The sequence below is a fragment of the Equus przewalskii genome, chromosome 10 (assembly GCF_037783145.1).
Source record: "Equus przewalskii isolate Varuska chromosome 10, EquPr2, whole genome shotgun sequence".
Taxonomy (NCBI): domain Eukaryota; kingdom Metazoa; phylum Chordata; class Mammalia; order Perissodactyla; family Equidae; genus Equus; species Equus przewalskii.
The window spans coordinates 42,320,806-42,336,431 of NC_091840.1; the positions used below are offsets into that span (position 1 = coordinate 42,320,806).

Consider the following 15,626-nt stretch of genomic DNA (forward strand, 5'->3'; position numbering starts at 1 on the left):
GTTTCAGCAGATCTGGGGCAGGGCCTATGCATTTCATTTCTAGATTCCAGGTTGGCGGTGATGCTGGCCCAGGGTTTACACTTTGAGAACCATCACTCTAGTTTCTAGGAACAGCATTAAATTATCTACCTCCCAGTTGATGGCTTGAAACACCAGTGGAATGAGGCTAGATTATCTCCCCGTCATTCTTGAAGGGAGAAAGAATGAGTTTGGAGGAAGAGAGGAACCTGGTTAACATTAAATGACTGATAATCCCCAGAACATTTCCATTTGGTTCCAAGACCCCAGCAGACCAATCTCTGTGGGAATGTCAGTGACTGCATGCCATAAGCCCAAGGGCATAGTGGGAGACCCCCTCCTGCCTCTCAGCTGTCCCTGCCCACCAGGTCTCCATCGAGTACCTTAGGGACACCAATATCCTGTTCTTTGGGGGGCTGCTGATGGCCATCGCCGTGGAGCACTGGAACCTGCACAAACGCATCGCCCTTCAAGTGCTCCTCATCGTTGGGGTGCGGCCTGCCCTGTGAGTTCCCACAAACCAGGACTGGAAAACCAGGGGTGGGTGGCGTTCTGGGCATCCAGTCCCTGAAGGGATGCTGGAACACCAGTGTGTGCATCTGTTCATCCCTAGGCTGATGCTGGGCTTCATGTTGGTCACCGCCTTCCTGTCCATGTGGATCAGCAACACGGCTTCCTCAGCCATGATGGTGCCCATCGCGCACGCCGTCCTGGAGGAGCTGTACAGTGTTCCCAGGGGCAAGGACATTGAGGAGGGCAGTGAAAACCCCACCTTTGAACTCCAGGAATCAGGTTCCCAGAAGGAAGAGACCACGCTTGGTGAGAAAGATGAGGTGGACCCTGCCCCAACCTCTCTGCTCTTGGGGAGAGTCTGAGGTGACATCCATAACAGGGGTGGTCATCTTGGAGCCTCTAGGGAGAGAAGAGGGAGGCAAGAAGTGCGGTGACCAACTTGTCCTGATTTGCCCGGGACTTTCAGTCCCACGTGCTGGGATTCTCAGTCCTGGGCAAACCAAGATGCTGGGTCTTGGCAAGCGGAGAGCTAGAGCCTGGGTGGCCATCAGGGGTCCAGGTTCCATTCTTCCTGTGTGGTTTAGATAAACTTCTCCCCTTCTCTGTGCCTCAGTTTCTCTCTCTCAAGAGAGAAGCTGAGCCACATGGTATTTGAGAGTCATCCCAGCCTGAGAGTCATCCCAGCCTGAGACTCCGGGAGTGCTGGCCCTTGTAGATCTGGTGGCAGCTTCTGCCCTCCCCCAACCCTAAGTCTAGGCTGCTCACTGACAAGGTGCCCCAGAGGCCGTGGAGCTCCAGCCAAGCTCCCTGGAGCTGGCCCTGCACACACCCCCGCCTGAACTCTCCCTTGTTCCCAGATAACGGGCAGGTCCACCCAGTCCCGCCTGCTCCTTCAGAGCCCAGGGCAAAGCAGAACCAGGAGCAGGTCCGCTTTACCCAGGGCCTGAGCCTGTGCGTCTGCTATGCGGCCAGCATCGGGGGCATCGCCACACTGACTGGCACCGCCCCCAACCTGGTGCTGCAAGGCCAGATGAACACGTGAGTGTCTGAGGGGTGGGGAGCCTGCACTCTCAATGGGGGGCAAATGGGGCAGGGTAGAGGCGGGGCCATGTCATGCGGCAGCCCTCATCTCCCTTCAGGCTCTTCCCCAAAAACCCCAATGTGGTGAACTTCGTCTCCTGGTTCAGCTTTGCCTTCCCCACCATGGTCATCTTGCTGGTGCTTGCCTGGCTGTGGCTGCAGATCTTGTTCCTGGGGTTCAAGTAAGTGGTGGAGTAGGTGAGAGAAACCCAGGTGCCTGCCCTTATCCTCTGAGAGCTTCCAGTTGGGTACCCAGGTAGCCATGGCAGAAAAGGATATACTCACCATCCCACGGAGAAGGGCTCTCCCTCCTAAGGCCCCTCTGTACACTTGGCCCCCCCATCTGAGGGAATTATTAGATGGAGAGTATTACCCCATTTAGCAGATGAGCAAACTGAGGCTTGAAGAGTGGTATACAACTAGATTTGTCAGTGCTGCGATTGAAAGCCAGGTCTCCTGATGCCCAGGCCAGGTCCTACTCCATAATGCTCCACAGTCCTTTGGTAAAGGCTTAAGGAGCACATGCTGAGCATCGTCAGTTACAAAAGCATTTGTTGTGCTCCTACTGTGTGCCTGGCTAGGTACTGAGAATACTACAAGACACTAGGCATAGTCCCTATCCTTGGAGCTCACCATCTGACGGGTGATGATATGGTGGCGGCCATGAGAGACGGAAGCCCAGCTACTGTGAGCATGGCCCAGGAGAGTGGAGATTCCAGAAGGGCCCTGGAGGAGATGATGCCTGAACTGAATCTTGTGGATCTAGAAGTCAGCCAGGTAGAGAGTTGGGTAAAGGCATTCCAGGAACAGCTTGTACAAAGGCACAGGGGCAAGAAAAAACATGTATTTGGGGGAACTCTAGTCCTGCGTGGTTGAAGCATAAAGAGCAAAAAGGAGTATCAGGAAATGAAGTTGGAGAAGTAGGCAGGGGAAGATTATGGAGGATCTTGGGTGCCGCATAAAGAGTTTGGACCTTGTCCTTGAGGCCAAGAGTAGTAAATAGGTTTTATTCTTACTTGCAACCCTGGATTATTGGTAGTCACTACAGGTCAAAGTTGAAGATCACGTGAGATAGGGCTCAGTTAGAACTGAGTCTGGGATTGATTAGTGATGTCTGCTATGAGTACAGGATTAGAGTGGTGATATGAGGGGTATTACGGTATGATTTGTTAGTGGCCCTTCCTGTCCAGACAGTGGGGAGCTATTGAAAGTTTTTAAGCATTGTTGCTGTACTTTGGGAAAATCGCTTGGGTGGGTGCAAGGAGGCTGGATTGAGGTTGAGGGCTGGTACAAGGCAAGGTGGTAGTCAAAGAGATCAGCACAGTGCCAGGCACCACAGGGGATTCAAAGATGTGTGAAGCATGGTCCTTGTCCTTGAGGAACTCACAGTCCAGCAGGGGAATTGAGATTTGCCTAAGTGCAAAGTTAAAAGTCAACACGAGTTAAGCAAGTGGCACACAGAAGTGGGCTGCAGACTCTTGTGCCTCTGAGGACGATGTGGGTAGGGATGCCCAGAAACGGGGAGGAGAGGGAGGGGAAGGGTTTCCTGAAAGACTGTTGGAGTCAGGGACAGAGGAGGCATGGGGTCTGGGCCTCTAGGTCCTCACTCTGGACAAGGAAGGACTCAGCACAAGGGAAGCCCTGGAGCCACAAGGGGCCAATGGGGCAGGTGCAGCAGGGCCGAGCATGGGGAAACTTGGCCCTCCAGCCCCAGCCTTACCTCTGCTAAATAAGAGCCATAACCTCCGAGAGTCTTCCGCCCTTCTTCCAGGATCTTAGGAGATCCCACTGTAGCAACCTTGAGGTGGCCTCCACAGGCTTCAGTCTTTCCATCACAGCCACTCAGAGCCCCTCGCTCCCCTGCCTGGTGCGGGCCCTCAGTAGCTGCCCCCGCCTCTCTGCCTGCAGCTTCCGGAAGAACTTTGGCATTGGGAGTCAGGAGGGGGAGAAAGAGCGGGCAGCCTACCGCGTCATCCAACTGGAACACAGGCTGCTGGGCCCCATGACCTTTGCAGAAAAGGCTATCACCGTGCTCTTTCTCACCTTGGTGATTCTCTGGTTCACCCGGGAGCCGGGCTTTTTTCTTGGCTGGGGCAACCTGGCTTTTTCCAACGAACATGGGGAAAGGTGAGCATTCTGGGGAGAGGGGGAATACTTCTGGGGCTCAGTGGGCTGAGGGAGGAGGGAAGGGAGCAGAGCCCCCGGAGCAGAACAGGTTACACTGGGGGTAGGGGAACTTGCCAGGAGTGGGGGTTGGTCCATCTGTGGGAAGGGCTCCTCTCCACCACCCTCCACTCTGTGACCCTGAGCAGCCTTGAGCCACTAAGCCTGCCCTCCCCACCCCCCTCATCTCCCCCGCCTTGCCCACAGCATGGTGTCTGATGGGACAGTGGCCATCTTCATCGGCATAGTTCTGTTCATCGTGCCTTCCAAGATCCCAGGGCTGACTCAGGATCCAAGTAAGTACCTGGACTGGGGCAGGGAAGGGCCCCTAGGCAGCCCCTGCCTCCCAGCACAGAATGTACCTTCAACCACACTTGGCAGGAGTAGACAAAGCCCAGAGAGGTTGGGGTGACTTACCAAGGGCACAGGGACTCAGGGACAAAGTCAGGATGTTGCAGAATGAAGGTCCGGCTCCCACATGCATCAAGCTCTGATAGGGACCCATGCAGAGAAGCGCCAAGTGGAGGGGAGGGAAAGCCTGTTGGCTCTTGGTGACTCATCCTCTTCTGCTTGGGGAGTAGGAGAACCGGGGAGGCTGAAGGCCCCTCCTGCCATCCTCGACTGGAAGACAGTACATGAGAAGTTGCCCTGGAATGTCGTGTTTCTGCTGGGAGGTGGCTATGCCCTGGCCAAGGGCAGTGAGGTGAGAGAACCCCACCCCTCCCCAGCCTGTTTGAGGGAGACCCCGAGGCAAGGAAAGAGGGGCCCTTCTTCTGTCCCACACAGGGGAGACCTGCTCCCCAATTGGGCGCCCCCTGGTGAGTAGAGCCTTTGCAGCAGCTAGAGTAGAGCCTCGTGTGAGGGAGGGGAAGGAAACACAAACCACAGGGACGTCTCCGCAGTCGGGTTCTCAAAGCCAAAGGGAAGGCAGCCTTCTCTGTTGGGCAGGGACTATTCTCAGGGACCAACCACCCTACCCCTCTCCACCCCCTCACCCCGAGCCGGAGAACGCAATAGCTTTAGCCCCTGCGAGTAGCTGGCGTTGGGTTGACACAGTCTACCTGCTGTGGCCACAAGGGGGCGCCATCATCACACGCAGCCAGGCGCTGGGAGACTCCACAGAGCCTCCATCCAACAGGGGAATCCCTGAACCTGCACCCCTCGGCGTCAGTGTTCTGCTAAGCTCATTCACTGCACAGATAGGAGGCAACTTCTTGGGTCAGGGATTGGTGCTAGGGCCTCTTGGGTCCAAGGTTGGTTCATCCATCAAGTGTTCACCGACTGTGTCAAGTACTGTGCTGGGTGCTGGGTGGGCAGTACTTTATGAGATAAAGTCGCAGCTCCCTCAGGCTCACCGTCTGGCATCACAGACGTGGGCAGGGCAAGACCTTGGCGCTCTTCTGACCCTGTGGACTGTCACCATCCTCCTGTCTGCCTCTTCCCAGCCTCTACCCTGACCCCACCCCTTGCCAAGAGCGAGGTCCCATCTGCCTCAGCCTGCTGGGCTGGAGGGGCCAGGGAGAGGGATAAGGTTGGCCAGGAACCTCCCAAGAGAGGTCGGGAGAGCAGGAGTAAATGGGGTCAAAGATCTTTACTCCCACCAAGCCCCAGGTTTCTCAAGAAGGTCCTTTGGCCCCCTCTCCTAGCTTCTCACTTGACCCTTCTCCCCACACCCAACTGTCCTTCAAGAGGAAGAGAGGGGACCTCTTGGTTCAAGCTGAGTCTTATCTTCCCTCTCAAGCTGCCTTGGCTCTGAAGACTCTAGAGAGGTCTGGGAAGGAGCAGGACCCTCCCAGAGCCTCAGCAGGGGACCGACCCAGGCAGCCCAGCCTCTCAACACCACCCTCCTCCTCCCACAGCAATCGGGCCTGTCACAGTGGCTGGGAAACAAGCTGACTCCACTGCAGAACGTGCCACCTCCTGCCATTGCCTTCATCCTCTGCCTCCTGGTTGCCACCTTCACTGAGTGCACCAGCAATGTGGCCACCAACACACTCTTCCTACCCATCCTGGCCTCCATGGTGAGCTGGCCCTGCAGACATATCTCCCCCAGGCAGCCCTCCTATCCACCCCCACCCAGGGGTCCCGCCTGCAGGTCACGGTGACCTGTCTGCACCTCCTCTTGTTTCCAGGAGTGGACCCCTGAGCTTTCACCCTTCCCCAGGCTTTTCAGCCCCCATGGGCCCCAAGGCCCTTTGGCCCCTGACTCACCCTATCCCTGGTGACATCATCCCTTGAGTATCCTGATGGGGCTCACCCCCCACCCCAGACCAGTCCCTGTTCTGGTCATTCCTGAGGTGATGGGGTGAAATTGCTCCCGGGAGCGTCCCCAGCCCCTTCCACCCCAGGCGCATTCCCGCAGCCTTTGATGACACCCCAGAGCCCCTTTGAGATCCGTTTTATGGGCCCCTCCCCTCACCACGCCCCAAAGGGCAGAGCCACACACTCATCCCCTCCAGAGAGGTCAAGGGGCCCTTCCCAGGTCGCCCAGTGCCTTTCTGGCAGAAGTGGTGGGTTCACAGCCAGAGTGTGTATTGCAGAGGTTGTCCCTCAGAGAAGGGGCTTGGAGGCCACGACTTCCCCTCTGGGATGGGGACTGAGGTCAGCTCTACCCCTCTGTCTCCCCACCCAGGCTCAGGCCATCTGTGTCCACCCTCTCTATGTCATGATCCCCTGCACTCTGGCCACCTCCCTGGCCTTCATGCTGCCTGTGGCCACCCCGCCCAACGCCATTGTCTTCTCTTTCGGAGGCCTCAAAGTGACTGACATGGTGAGTGGCAGGGGGGCCCTCAGCACTCCCTCCTCTGTCTTCCCATCTTGGTGGACACAAAGTAGCTTAAAGCCACTGAGATTCTCAGAGTTGAGAGTGGACCCTGTCGGGGTGGGGAACAGCAGGGGAAGTAGGGACATGACGCCCAGTTGGAGCATCTTCAGGTCCTGCCAGTCCTGGGCCATGTGAGAGGGAGAAGAGGGGTGAGAAATTTTGGGAAGGCTCTAAGTTGCCAGGCACTCGCACCCAGGGAGATGGACTCAGAGAGAACAAGACCCAGGGCCCCGGAAGCTCATGAGGAGTTTCCCTTTTCTCTGTTAGCACTGGGAGTAAAGCAAGGGCAGGGGCATTGCCTAGTGCTGCAGGTTAGACACAAGGGAAGACTTCCTAGGGAGAGTTTTGCTAGCGAGAGATCTCCTAAACACCTAAGGGATGGGTCCCGGCCCAGCTCAGCACCTGCTCACCCAAACTGCCTTTCCTCACACCAGGCCAGGGCAGGTTTCCTGCTCAACATCATCGGGGTGCTGGTTATCACGCTGGCCATCAACAGCTGGAGCTTCCCCATCTTCAACCTGTATACCTTCCCCTCCTGGGCCCACTCCAACACCACGGCCTCCTGCAGGGTCAGCCCGGAGAACATCACCACACCTACCCCCTAGACCAGGGCATAATCTGGCCAAGACTAGGAAGACCCACCTCAGAAGCCAGGAGGGGACACCCAGGCTCCAAGCCAAACATTGTGAGAAAGCCACATGTATACATGACCTCATGTGTGTCTGTAAGGAAGGTGTGTGTGTGCTCAATCCGGTGTGTCTGAGAAAAATGTGTGTGTGTGTGTGTACATATATATGTGCATATGTGAGGATGGTATGTCATGTGAGGATGTCTGAGAGGGAGCGTGTGTCATGCACATGATCCTAGGCGTGTATGCTTGACAGTGCACTTGCGTGAGCTCACAGACAATACAACAGGCCCTCTCTGGCACCGCGGGTCTTTATCTCCCCCACTTGGTGGGTGACCAGACCCCTTTGCACTGTATTTATTGAAACTCAGGATTGAGGTGGCCTGGGGAGCAGGGCCTACCAGCAGTTGCCATGGTAACAGCCTCTGGGACCAGCCCAGCATACTGAGGTCTCCTCAGCCTCTCTGGGTTGGGGGAGGGTTCCAATATTAGCCACATTAAAGTCTTTTTCAGTACAGTCTGCGATGGATTTTCATGGCACTTTCCAGGGCTGGTCCACAACAGGGTTCAGGCCCCAGGTTGGGGAGCACAGTGGGAGGGGACTTGGCCTCTGTCCTGTATGGTGGCCCCCTTGGCACCACTCCCACCCAAGGGAGAAGGTAATGGCTAGGAACCCTTGCCAAGACCAATCGGAGTGGGCGCAGCCACCCGGGAAAGCAGCGCTGACATCACCCGGCCCGGCTAATTGGGAGCTGCCAGTCCCTGCGTGTCTTCAGGAAAACCGGCCTCCCGTTCCCAGAGCACTCCCTGGGCATTTACATAAAACCCTCTGCCCCTGCCAGCTCCTGCCGACCCTTCCTCCAGCTGGAAAAACCAGTCCCACCAGACCAGGGGAGGCAGGCTGACCCTTGCAGGGCCCCAGAAAGATGGACCCTCACCCAAAATGGCAGCCTGCAGCAAGAAGAGTGCAAGTGAGACTCCCAGGAACACGTTCAAAATTGGCATGGCCTTCAGAGTCCAGGACCAGACAACACTCTGGATTGTCCTGCCTCCCCACCTCACCTCCATCCCTCCTCTGTCTCCCTGCCCTCGTGAACTCCAGAATCTTCATTTATGGCAAGATGAGGGTGGGGAAGGACGATACCACACCCATCATCCATTCTGGGAGCTCAACATCCCTTCTAGGCTGGAAGTTCATCTTTGTATCAATCCTAGATCTCTCTCGTTGTGAACAGTGGCGTGTAAGTCTTGAGTTCACCTAGATGGCAATTTCCAAGAGATTCATCCAGTTTCCTCCTGCTGCAGTGGGATAAAAAAAAAGAGATATTTACAATCACCCTCATGCCCAGTAAAAACGGGGCTGAGTTGTGAAGAGAGAAAACCAGAAAGGATTGAATTCTGGATTCCCCCTGGGCTGCGCCTTCACTCAGTACTCCCAGAGCTGGAGGGGTGAGGGAAGGGGGGCAGGGGGAGACATAGATGGGATGAGACTGCCACATGGGGGAGAACATGGCTGTCCCCAGGGGATAGGGGATCCTGACAGGACATGCCAGACACCCAGCAGAGTGAGGAGTGTCAGGCCGGTGGTTCCGCCCCCACCCCAGTCCCCCAGGCTGGCATTCCTCACTCATGAAGCACAGTCATAAATCATGGCTCCCACCCAGATCCATATGAGGACCCCCCAAGGCCTCAGGCCACACCCGCCCCCCATTGGGAGTGGGCTGGCCCCACATGGTGGGACTCCCCCACTGGCTTACCCACAATGCAGTGGGTTCCTAAAGAGCAGCCTCAGCCCCATCTGCAAGGAGGGCCCTCTGCTACTGCTTTCTTCTGGACCCTGGTTGAGTTCCCAGTCCAGCCCTGGCTTGGGACGTCAGGGGAGAGGGGTGCTTCTCAGGGGGCACATGCCCCTACCCACTGTTCTCAGCTCCTCTTCATACTTCCCCACTTCCCCCTCAGTCCTGCTCAGAGATGGCCAGGTGTGGGCTGAAGTCACACAGCAGTCGCAGGGGATGAGCACTGGGCTGGCCTTGCCTCCTCAGGGGAGGAGGTGGACAAAATCTGGCCTGAGGGTTGAGGGGTCAGCTGTGGTGGGTGCCCTGGCAGAGCTCAGGGGACAGGCCTCCCCCAGGTGCTCAGAAACCGTCTTCCTCAGCAGGTGGGAGGGCTGACAGGAGGCAGGTGGCACTTGTCCTAATCACCATCATTAGCTGGCCAATAAAGCTGCACGGCCTGGGCCAGCTTTGGGAGAAAGGGCCTGTCCCTGGGCTGGCTTGTGCAGGCAGCCCAGGCCCCCAGGCCCTCCTGCACTCACACTCCAGCCCCAGGCAGGTGGATGGGGCACTGCTGGGACTGGGGTCTGTGCCCTCCCTGCCCAGACACCCACACACCTTCGCCCATGGCTCCCAGGAAGACAGCGGGAGCCTCTGGGTGTCCTACCAGCTGAATGTGTGCTGCTGGGACTCAAGAACTTCTCTGGTAGTTTGCTCCCCATTGCTAGAGAAGATCAGTGAGGCCAGAACCAACTAGAGCACAGTCTGCCTGATGCAGCTGTGTCCCCAGTCCCTAGCACAGGGCCCGGCACAGTGACAATTGTATGAATGAATGTATCAGAAGCATAAGGAGGTTTTTGCTCCTGGAGGGAAGTTGGACATGCTGCCCTCGAAGCCCCTTTCCAGACTACTGTGAGCGGAGTGCTATGTGACCTTGAGACAACATCTTGACCTCTCTGGGCCAGTGTCACCTTAGGCTCAGAGATAGGCCCAGATTTCTGAGCCAACTCCTACTGTTTTCCCCTACTGCTGTCTTCCTGGGAGGGCGGCCTGGGAGTGGCCCTGTTTGCCTCCCCACTCCTTCTGACCAGCAGCAGCCCCAGAGGCAACTGTGGCAGCCAGAGGGCCCAGGGAAGAGCCCCCAAGTCAAATTTTTCAAAGAGAAACCTGGCAGGGTGGACAAGGGGCACTTGTTAGGGAAATGGAGAAGGTGGGAGCAGGGCTGTCGATCCCACTCTCTGGGTTCACCTTGACTTGGGCCTTAGGTCAAGGGCAGCTCTAGAAGTCAGGGTCCTCGAGCCCAGAGTAGGCCCCCTGGGGGCTCAGGCCATGACTTCCCTGTCTCCCCAAAGTCTCAGAAGGAGGCTGCTTCCTGAAGAGGGAGGGGTGAGCTGTGTGGAGGGGGTGCAGGGTGAGGGGTGGGGGAGGAATGGGGTGGAGGAGGTTCTGGTGGGTGCCAGCCTGGAGAGGGTGCCCCCTACAGCCTCCACCCTAGTCTGGGCACCATTAGTCATGATCAACAGAGCCATGAGGTTTTACTGGGGCCAGGGAGTCTGAGAGCCTCCAAAGGGTGAGCCCTCAACCTCACGGAGAGGACAGGGGAGGAGGGCACAGGGAGGAGGGGCAGAGGAGATGGAACTGCTTGATGGGAAAGGTGGTGACAGGAATTCAGCAGAGTTGCTCTTAAGGAAGGGAGATCCACAGACATGTAAACACAGAGCCACGGTTCCTGTGTACACACAGAACGACTCATAGACACATGCACAGACACAGACACCTGCGTACACAGTGACACACACACAGACACTCATGTGTGCAAAGTCACTCACAGGCACTCAGAGCCCTTAAGACCCCCAGTCATTCACAGAAACACACGCACACACAGACTCGCAGACATTTGTACACACACAGTTACTCAGACCCACATAAACACGGATACCCGTGCACATGGTGTCAGACCTTAGTGTTGTCACAAGTACACAGATGCTCACACACACCGAGACACAGATTCTGGATCCCAGATCCAGACCCAGCATCACATTATAGCTCCACAGAATTAATGCACACCCACCGTGGCACATGTGAGCATGAGAACAGAAATGTGAATACTCACACACAGGTACCTGGGGACTTACACAGACACTGATGCCAGTGAACACACACACACACACACACACACCCGTCATTGCCCCTCCCCACCTCCACAGCCGTGCTTCCTGTAGCAGGAGGGATTAGGGAAGACGGGAGAAGCCTGCCCTCCCCACCCAGCAGGACTCTAGCTGTGTCCCTCCCCACCAGACCCCCCCCACCAAGCTCTCGGCTTGGAAACTCCCTGGATTTCCCAGAGAGCCAGCCAACCAGAACAGGCTTAGACCTCCCAACCTGGGGCCGCCACCACACACCCTCCACAGCTCTGGCCGGTTCTCCTCCCTCATCCACAGCCAAGGAGCTGCCTGTTCTCCCCCAGGAAGCCCATCCTGATTAACCCTAGACCTCTCAAACCCTTCTTTGACATACGGTCATTGGGCCTCAGGGCCTCAGTGCAGCTATGCTTGGGCCCAGTTCCTTGGCAGATGTTCTTCAATGTCTTCCATGCCAATGGAGGGAGACTTGGAAGGCCTGGAAGTGGTAGTCTCAGTCTTGGGAACCGACGTTGGGAAGACAAGTCTAGCTTACACGAGCAGAAGTGGACGGAAGATGGCCAGTCCTGATGTTGGTGCAGGGAGAGGTCCCCTCATCCACCACACTGGGGCTCCCAAGAGTGTGAACAATGCTTTTCCTTCTCCCTGGGGTCACCAGAGTCTTACCCTAGACTGGAGCATGGCAGACATTGGCCCCAAGGATTTCCATCCCCAGTCAGGACTGCTACTGGCTTAGTGCAGCCCAGCGCTGGGCAGAGCTCAGCAGCAGATGGTGAACCAGCTCTGACTGCCAGTCTCCAGAGAGACAGAGATTCCCCTGGCCCCGATCTGTTTGAATACTCAGCCACAGCCCGTTCAGCTCAGCCACCTGTGCAGGTCCTGAAATCAGGGTGCTGGAGTATGGGACCAAACCTCCAGAGAGAAGTCCTTCCCAAGGAAAGCAGAGCCAACACTGAAGCAGCCAGAGTTGAGGCTAGACACCAGGATAGACTGTCACGGTCCGGGAGAGAGCTCTGAGGGGCCGATGTGATGAGAGAAGAGAAGATGGTCCTGTCTGGGGGCAGAAAATGAGGAGACTGACCCCACAAATCTTCTTTCAGTCTAAGGTCTCTGGAATTCCCAAGGCTCCTGCTTCCACTCCCAGACTGCACACAATGAGGAAGTAGTGCGTCCCAAAGGAAAGAGGGAGCTAGAGCCCGCACCCATTCCTGGGGCAGAGGTAGGTCCTATCTCAAAAGAGAAAGAAGTTCATCTCACCCATCAGAAGCAGAGTCTCACTGTGGGAAGGCGAAAACCACAATCTCTCCTGTCATCCCCTCAGAGCTGCCCTGGGACCCTTGGCTCCTGAAATCCTTTTCATTTCCTTGATTTTTAATGAAGTTGAAAATCTTTTCACTTGTTTATTGGCCATTTGTATTTTATCTGTGAATTGCTTATTTATTATGTCCTTTGCCCATTTTTCTGTGAGATTGTCTTTCTTCTTATTTATTTAGAGGAGCTCTTTATATATTATGGATATTCACCCTTTGTCTGTTATATATGTTGCAACACTTTTTCCAGGCTGTTTTTTGTCTTTTAACTTTGTTTATGGTATACTTTGATCTAATGAAATATTTAATTTTTACTTAGTCAAGTAACATATTCCTTTATGGCTTCTGGATTTGATATCATGCTTTAAGAAGGCTTTGTCCATTCCATAATTATAAAAATGCTTCCTATATTTTTTCTATTTGTATGATTTTCATTTTATATTAGATCTTTAATCCATCTGGATTTCTTTATATATAGCATGAAGTAGAATTTAACTTTATTTCTTTCCAATGGAAAGCCCATTATCCCAAGTCCGTTTATTGAATTGTTTACACTTTCCTGTTGCTTTAAAACATGTTATTAGGGGCCAGCCCCGTGGCCGAGTGGTTAAGTTTGCATGCTCTGCTTCAGTGGCCCAGTGTTTCACCGGTTCAGATCCTGGGTGCGGACCTGGCACTGCTCATCAAGCCATGCTGAGGCTGCGTCCCACGTAGCACAACCAGAAGGACCTACAACTAGAATATACAACTATGTACCAGGGGCCTTTGGGGAGGAGGAGGAGAAGAAGGAGAAGAAGAAACAAAAAAAACCTTATTATATATACTCAGTTCTCACAAATACCCAAGTTTATTCTGGACTCAATTACCTTCAATAAATTTTTGTGTTCATTTGCACCAAAACCACACTGTTTTCATTGCAGAAGCCTTATTGAACATTTTGAAACCTGGCAAGGCAAGCTCCTCCTATTAGTCTTCTTTTGAAAAAAGTTCTAAGCTATTCTCATATATTTACTTTTCCTCAAACTTTAGAATCAACTTGTCACGTTGGTAGGGGAAGGAATTAGACTTTTTATTTGAATTACATTCAGTGTATAGATTATTTAGGGTAGAACTGACATCTTTACAGTATTCTATTGAACTTTCCAATTCAGGAACATGATAGGCTTTTATATTTATTCAGGCCTGATTTTGAAGTCTGTCAGTAAAGTTCCATTGTTTTCTTCATGTAAATTTCTTATTAAGTTTATTCCTGGGTATTTTGTAATGTTGTTTCTATTGTGAATTGGATCTTTTGTCTCTGTATTTTCCAATTGGTTGTTTTAGTTGTGTAGAAATGGTTTGGATTTTTCTATACTTAACATATATTCTACTAGCTTACTGAATTCTCTCATTGGTTCTAATAGTTTTTCAGTTGATTCTCTTAAATTTCCTAAGTAAACAGTCATGTCATTTGTAATTCTTGAAGATTTTGCCTCTTTTCTTCTCATGTTTATGTCCCTTATTTATTTTTCTTATCTTATTGCACTGGTTAGGGCCTTCAGAATAATGTTGATTGATAGCAATGATAGCAGCCTCCAAATTACAACTCTCATGGTTCCCTGTGCCTGGAGTATCTATATGGAAATAGCTGTGAGTCTAGAAATAACAATTAGCCCTGTATACATCTGATAAGAGCAATTAGCAAACACACTAGAAAGTCCTGACAGCTGCCCTTTCACTGTGAAACTCCATTGCTTGTTAGGTTAAGGAAGCAGGGCTTTGATTGCTAGCGTGAGGCCTAGAGAAAAGAGTGGATTGACTCAGGGGCCCTGTTGTAGCCCCAGAACACAATTCCTGTATCCAAGTGGACAAGCCAGCACATCCTCACTTCTCACCCAGCACTACTGGGCTTGGTGAAGAGAAAGGGGGCACGTGTTTACTGAGTGTGTACTATATACCAGGGATTGTGCTAGGAACTTTAAACATAATCTTATTTAATCCTCACAACAACTTTATGGGTGAATAATATTATTCCCTTGTTCACAGATGAGGAAACTGAGGCTCGGAGTGGTAAGTATGGAAGATGACACAGCTAACCATCACTCACAGATGGGTTCATTGTTACCTGCCTCAACACTTTCTTTTTCAAAATGGATATTCCCTGCTTAGACCAAGAAGTCTCCAAATGTTTTAATCTCCTCTACACTGATGCCAGATGACCACTACCATCTCCCAGCCAAGGCTGATATTACCTCCCTCCTTGAAATGAGATAGAGTAAGCGGGGAGGAGCTGACACGTCCATACCCTCAAGCCAGAAGCCAAATCCCAGGCCTTGCTGGGCAGCAGATCTGCCACTGGGTCCCTGGAGCCTTTGGCTCCAGGAAGGGACACAAGTGGCCTTAGAGGCCAAGACAAGGGGTAGGGGTCGGGTGCAGTGAATGATCAGGGACAGGAGACAGGGGTGGGGCAAAGAAGATGTAAAAGGAAGCAGTGAGATGGCCCTGGGGGCAGGTTCTGGGGCAAAAGCGCTGTCAGGGAGCCAGGCAGGCCCCAGATCTGAATCCAGGTAGGATCAGTGGGGGCCAATTTCCAGGGCTCACCAGGCACTCCGCTCTCAATGTGGACTCTGAGGGACCAGGACCAGGGCCACAACCACATGGATTTCTGTTTCCATCCTCCAGACCATAAATAGTTGCTATGGGATCATGACAGAGAGCCAGGGGGCCCCCATCTCCAACCTGCACAGACACACAGATATACACACACAGGACAGAATTGCTGACCCAGAGCACAGACATATGTACAGACACGAGGGTATAAACACACAGATGACACGCAAGAGGACATGGACACAGGCCTGGATACAGGAACATTGACATGGGGGAAGACAGATACAGATGCAAACCAACCCAGGAGACAAATGTGCAGACATGTGGAGAGACTCATATGCCCACAGACACATGTTCCTATGGGTGCACACACCCACACATGAGGAGAGACCTTGAAGGTGTCAGAAGGACCTTCAGACAGAGAGTTCTGAGCAAATCTGTGCTTGTGCCTGGCCCTTGAGGGGTCACAACTACTGCCTGTCCACACCGGACCTGAGAGAAACCTGGGCCACCACCCAGAGCTGCTCCCCAGAAGCCCCTCACCAGCTCTATGAACACACATGTGGTGGCCTGGCTCTTGTGACACGC

General features: G+C 53.7%; 1 protein-coding gene across 12 annotated transcripts in view; it reads left to right on the top strand.

Annotated features, from left to right (window-relative positions):
* The window catches only part of SLC13A2 (solute carrier family 13 member 2), an 84,037-nt gene extending 70,132 nt beyond the window's left edge, over positions 1 to 13,905 (top strand). For 5 of the 12 annotated variants that reach the window (XM_070562656.1, XM_070562657.1, XM_070562662.1 and 2 more), the window contains 10 exons: positions 387 to 523; positions 632 to 837; positions 1,389 to 1,569; positions 1,671 to 1,793; positions 3,520 to 3,738; positions 3,982 to 4,070; positions 4,356 to 4,477; positions 5,634 to 5,795; positions 6,407 to 6,544; positions 7,033 to 7,743. In XM_070562656.1, coding sequence (XP_070418757.1) covers positions 387 to 523; positions 632 to 837; positions 1,389 to 1,569; positions 1,671 to 1,793; positions 3,520 to 3,738; positions 3,982 to 4,070; positions 4,356 to 4,477; positions 5,634 to 5,795; positions 6,407 to 6,544; positions 7,033 to 7,203 — 1,548 coding nt within the window. In that variant the 3' untranslated portion in view covers positions 7,204 to 7,743. Of the gene's footprint in view, positions 1 to 369; positions 524 to 631; positions 838 to 1,388; positions 1,570 to 1,670; positions 1,794 to 3,519; positions 3,739 to 3,981; positions 4,071 to 4,355; positions 4,478 to 5,633; positions 5,796 to 6,406; positions 6,545 to 7,032; positions 7,744 to 12,239 lie in introns of those variants that run through there. The other 7 variants (XM_070562661.1, XM_070562660.1, XM_070562665.1 and 4 more) reach the window with 4 other exon arrangements.
* The last annotated feature ends 1,721 nt before the right edge of the window (positions 13,906 to 15,626 follow it).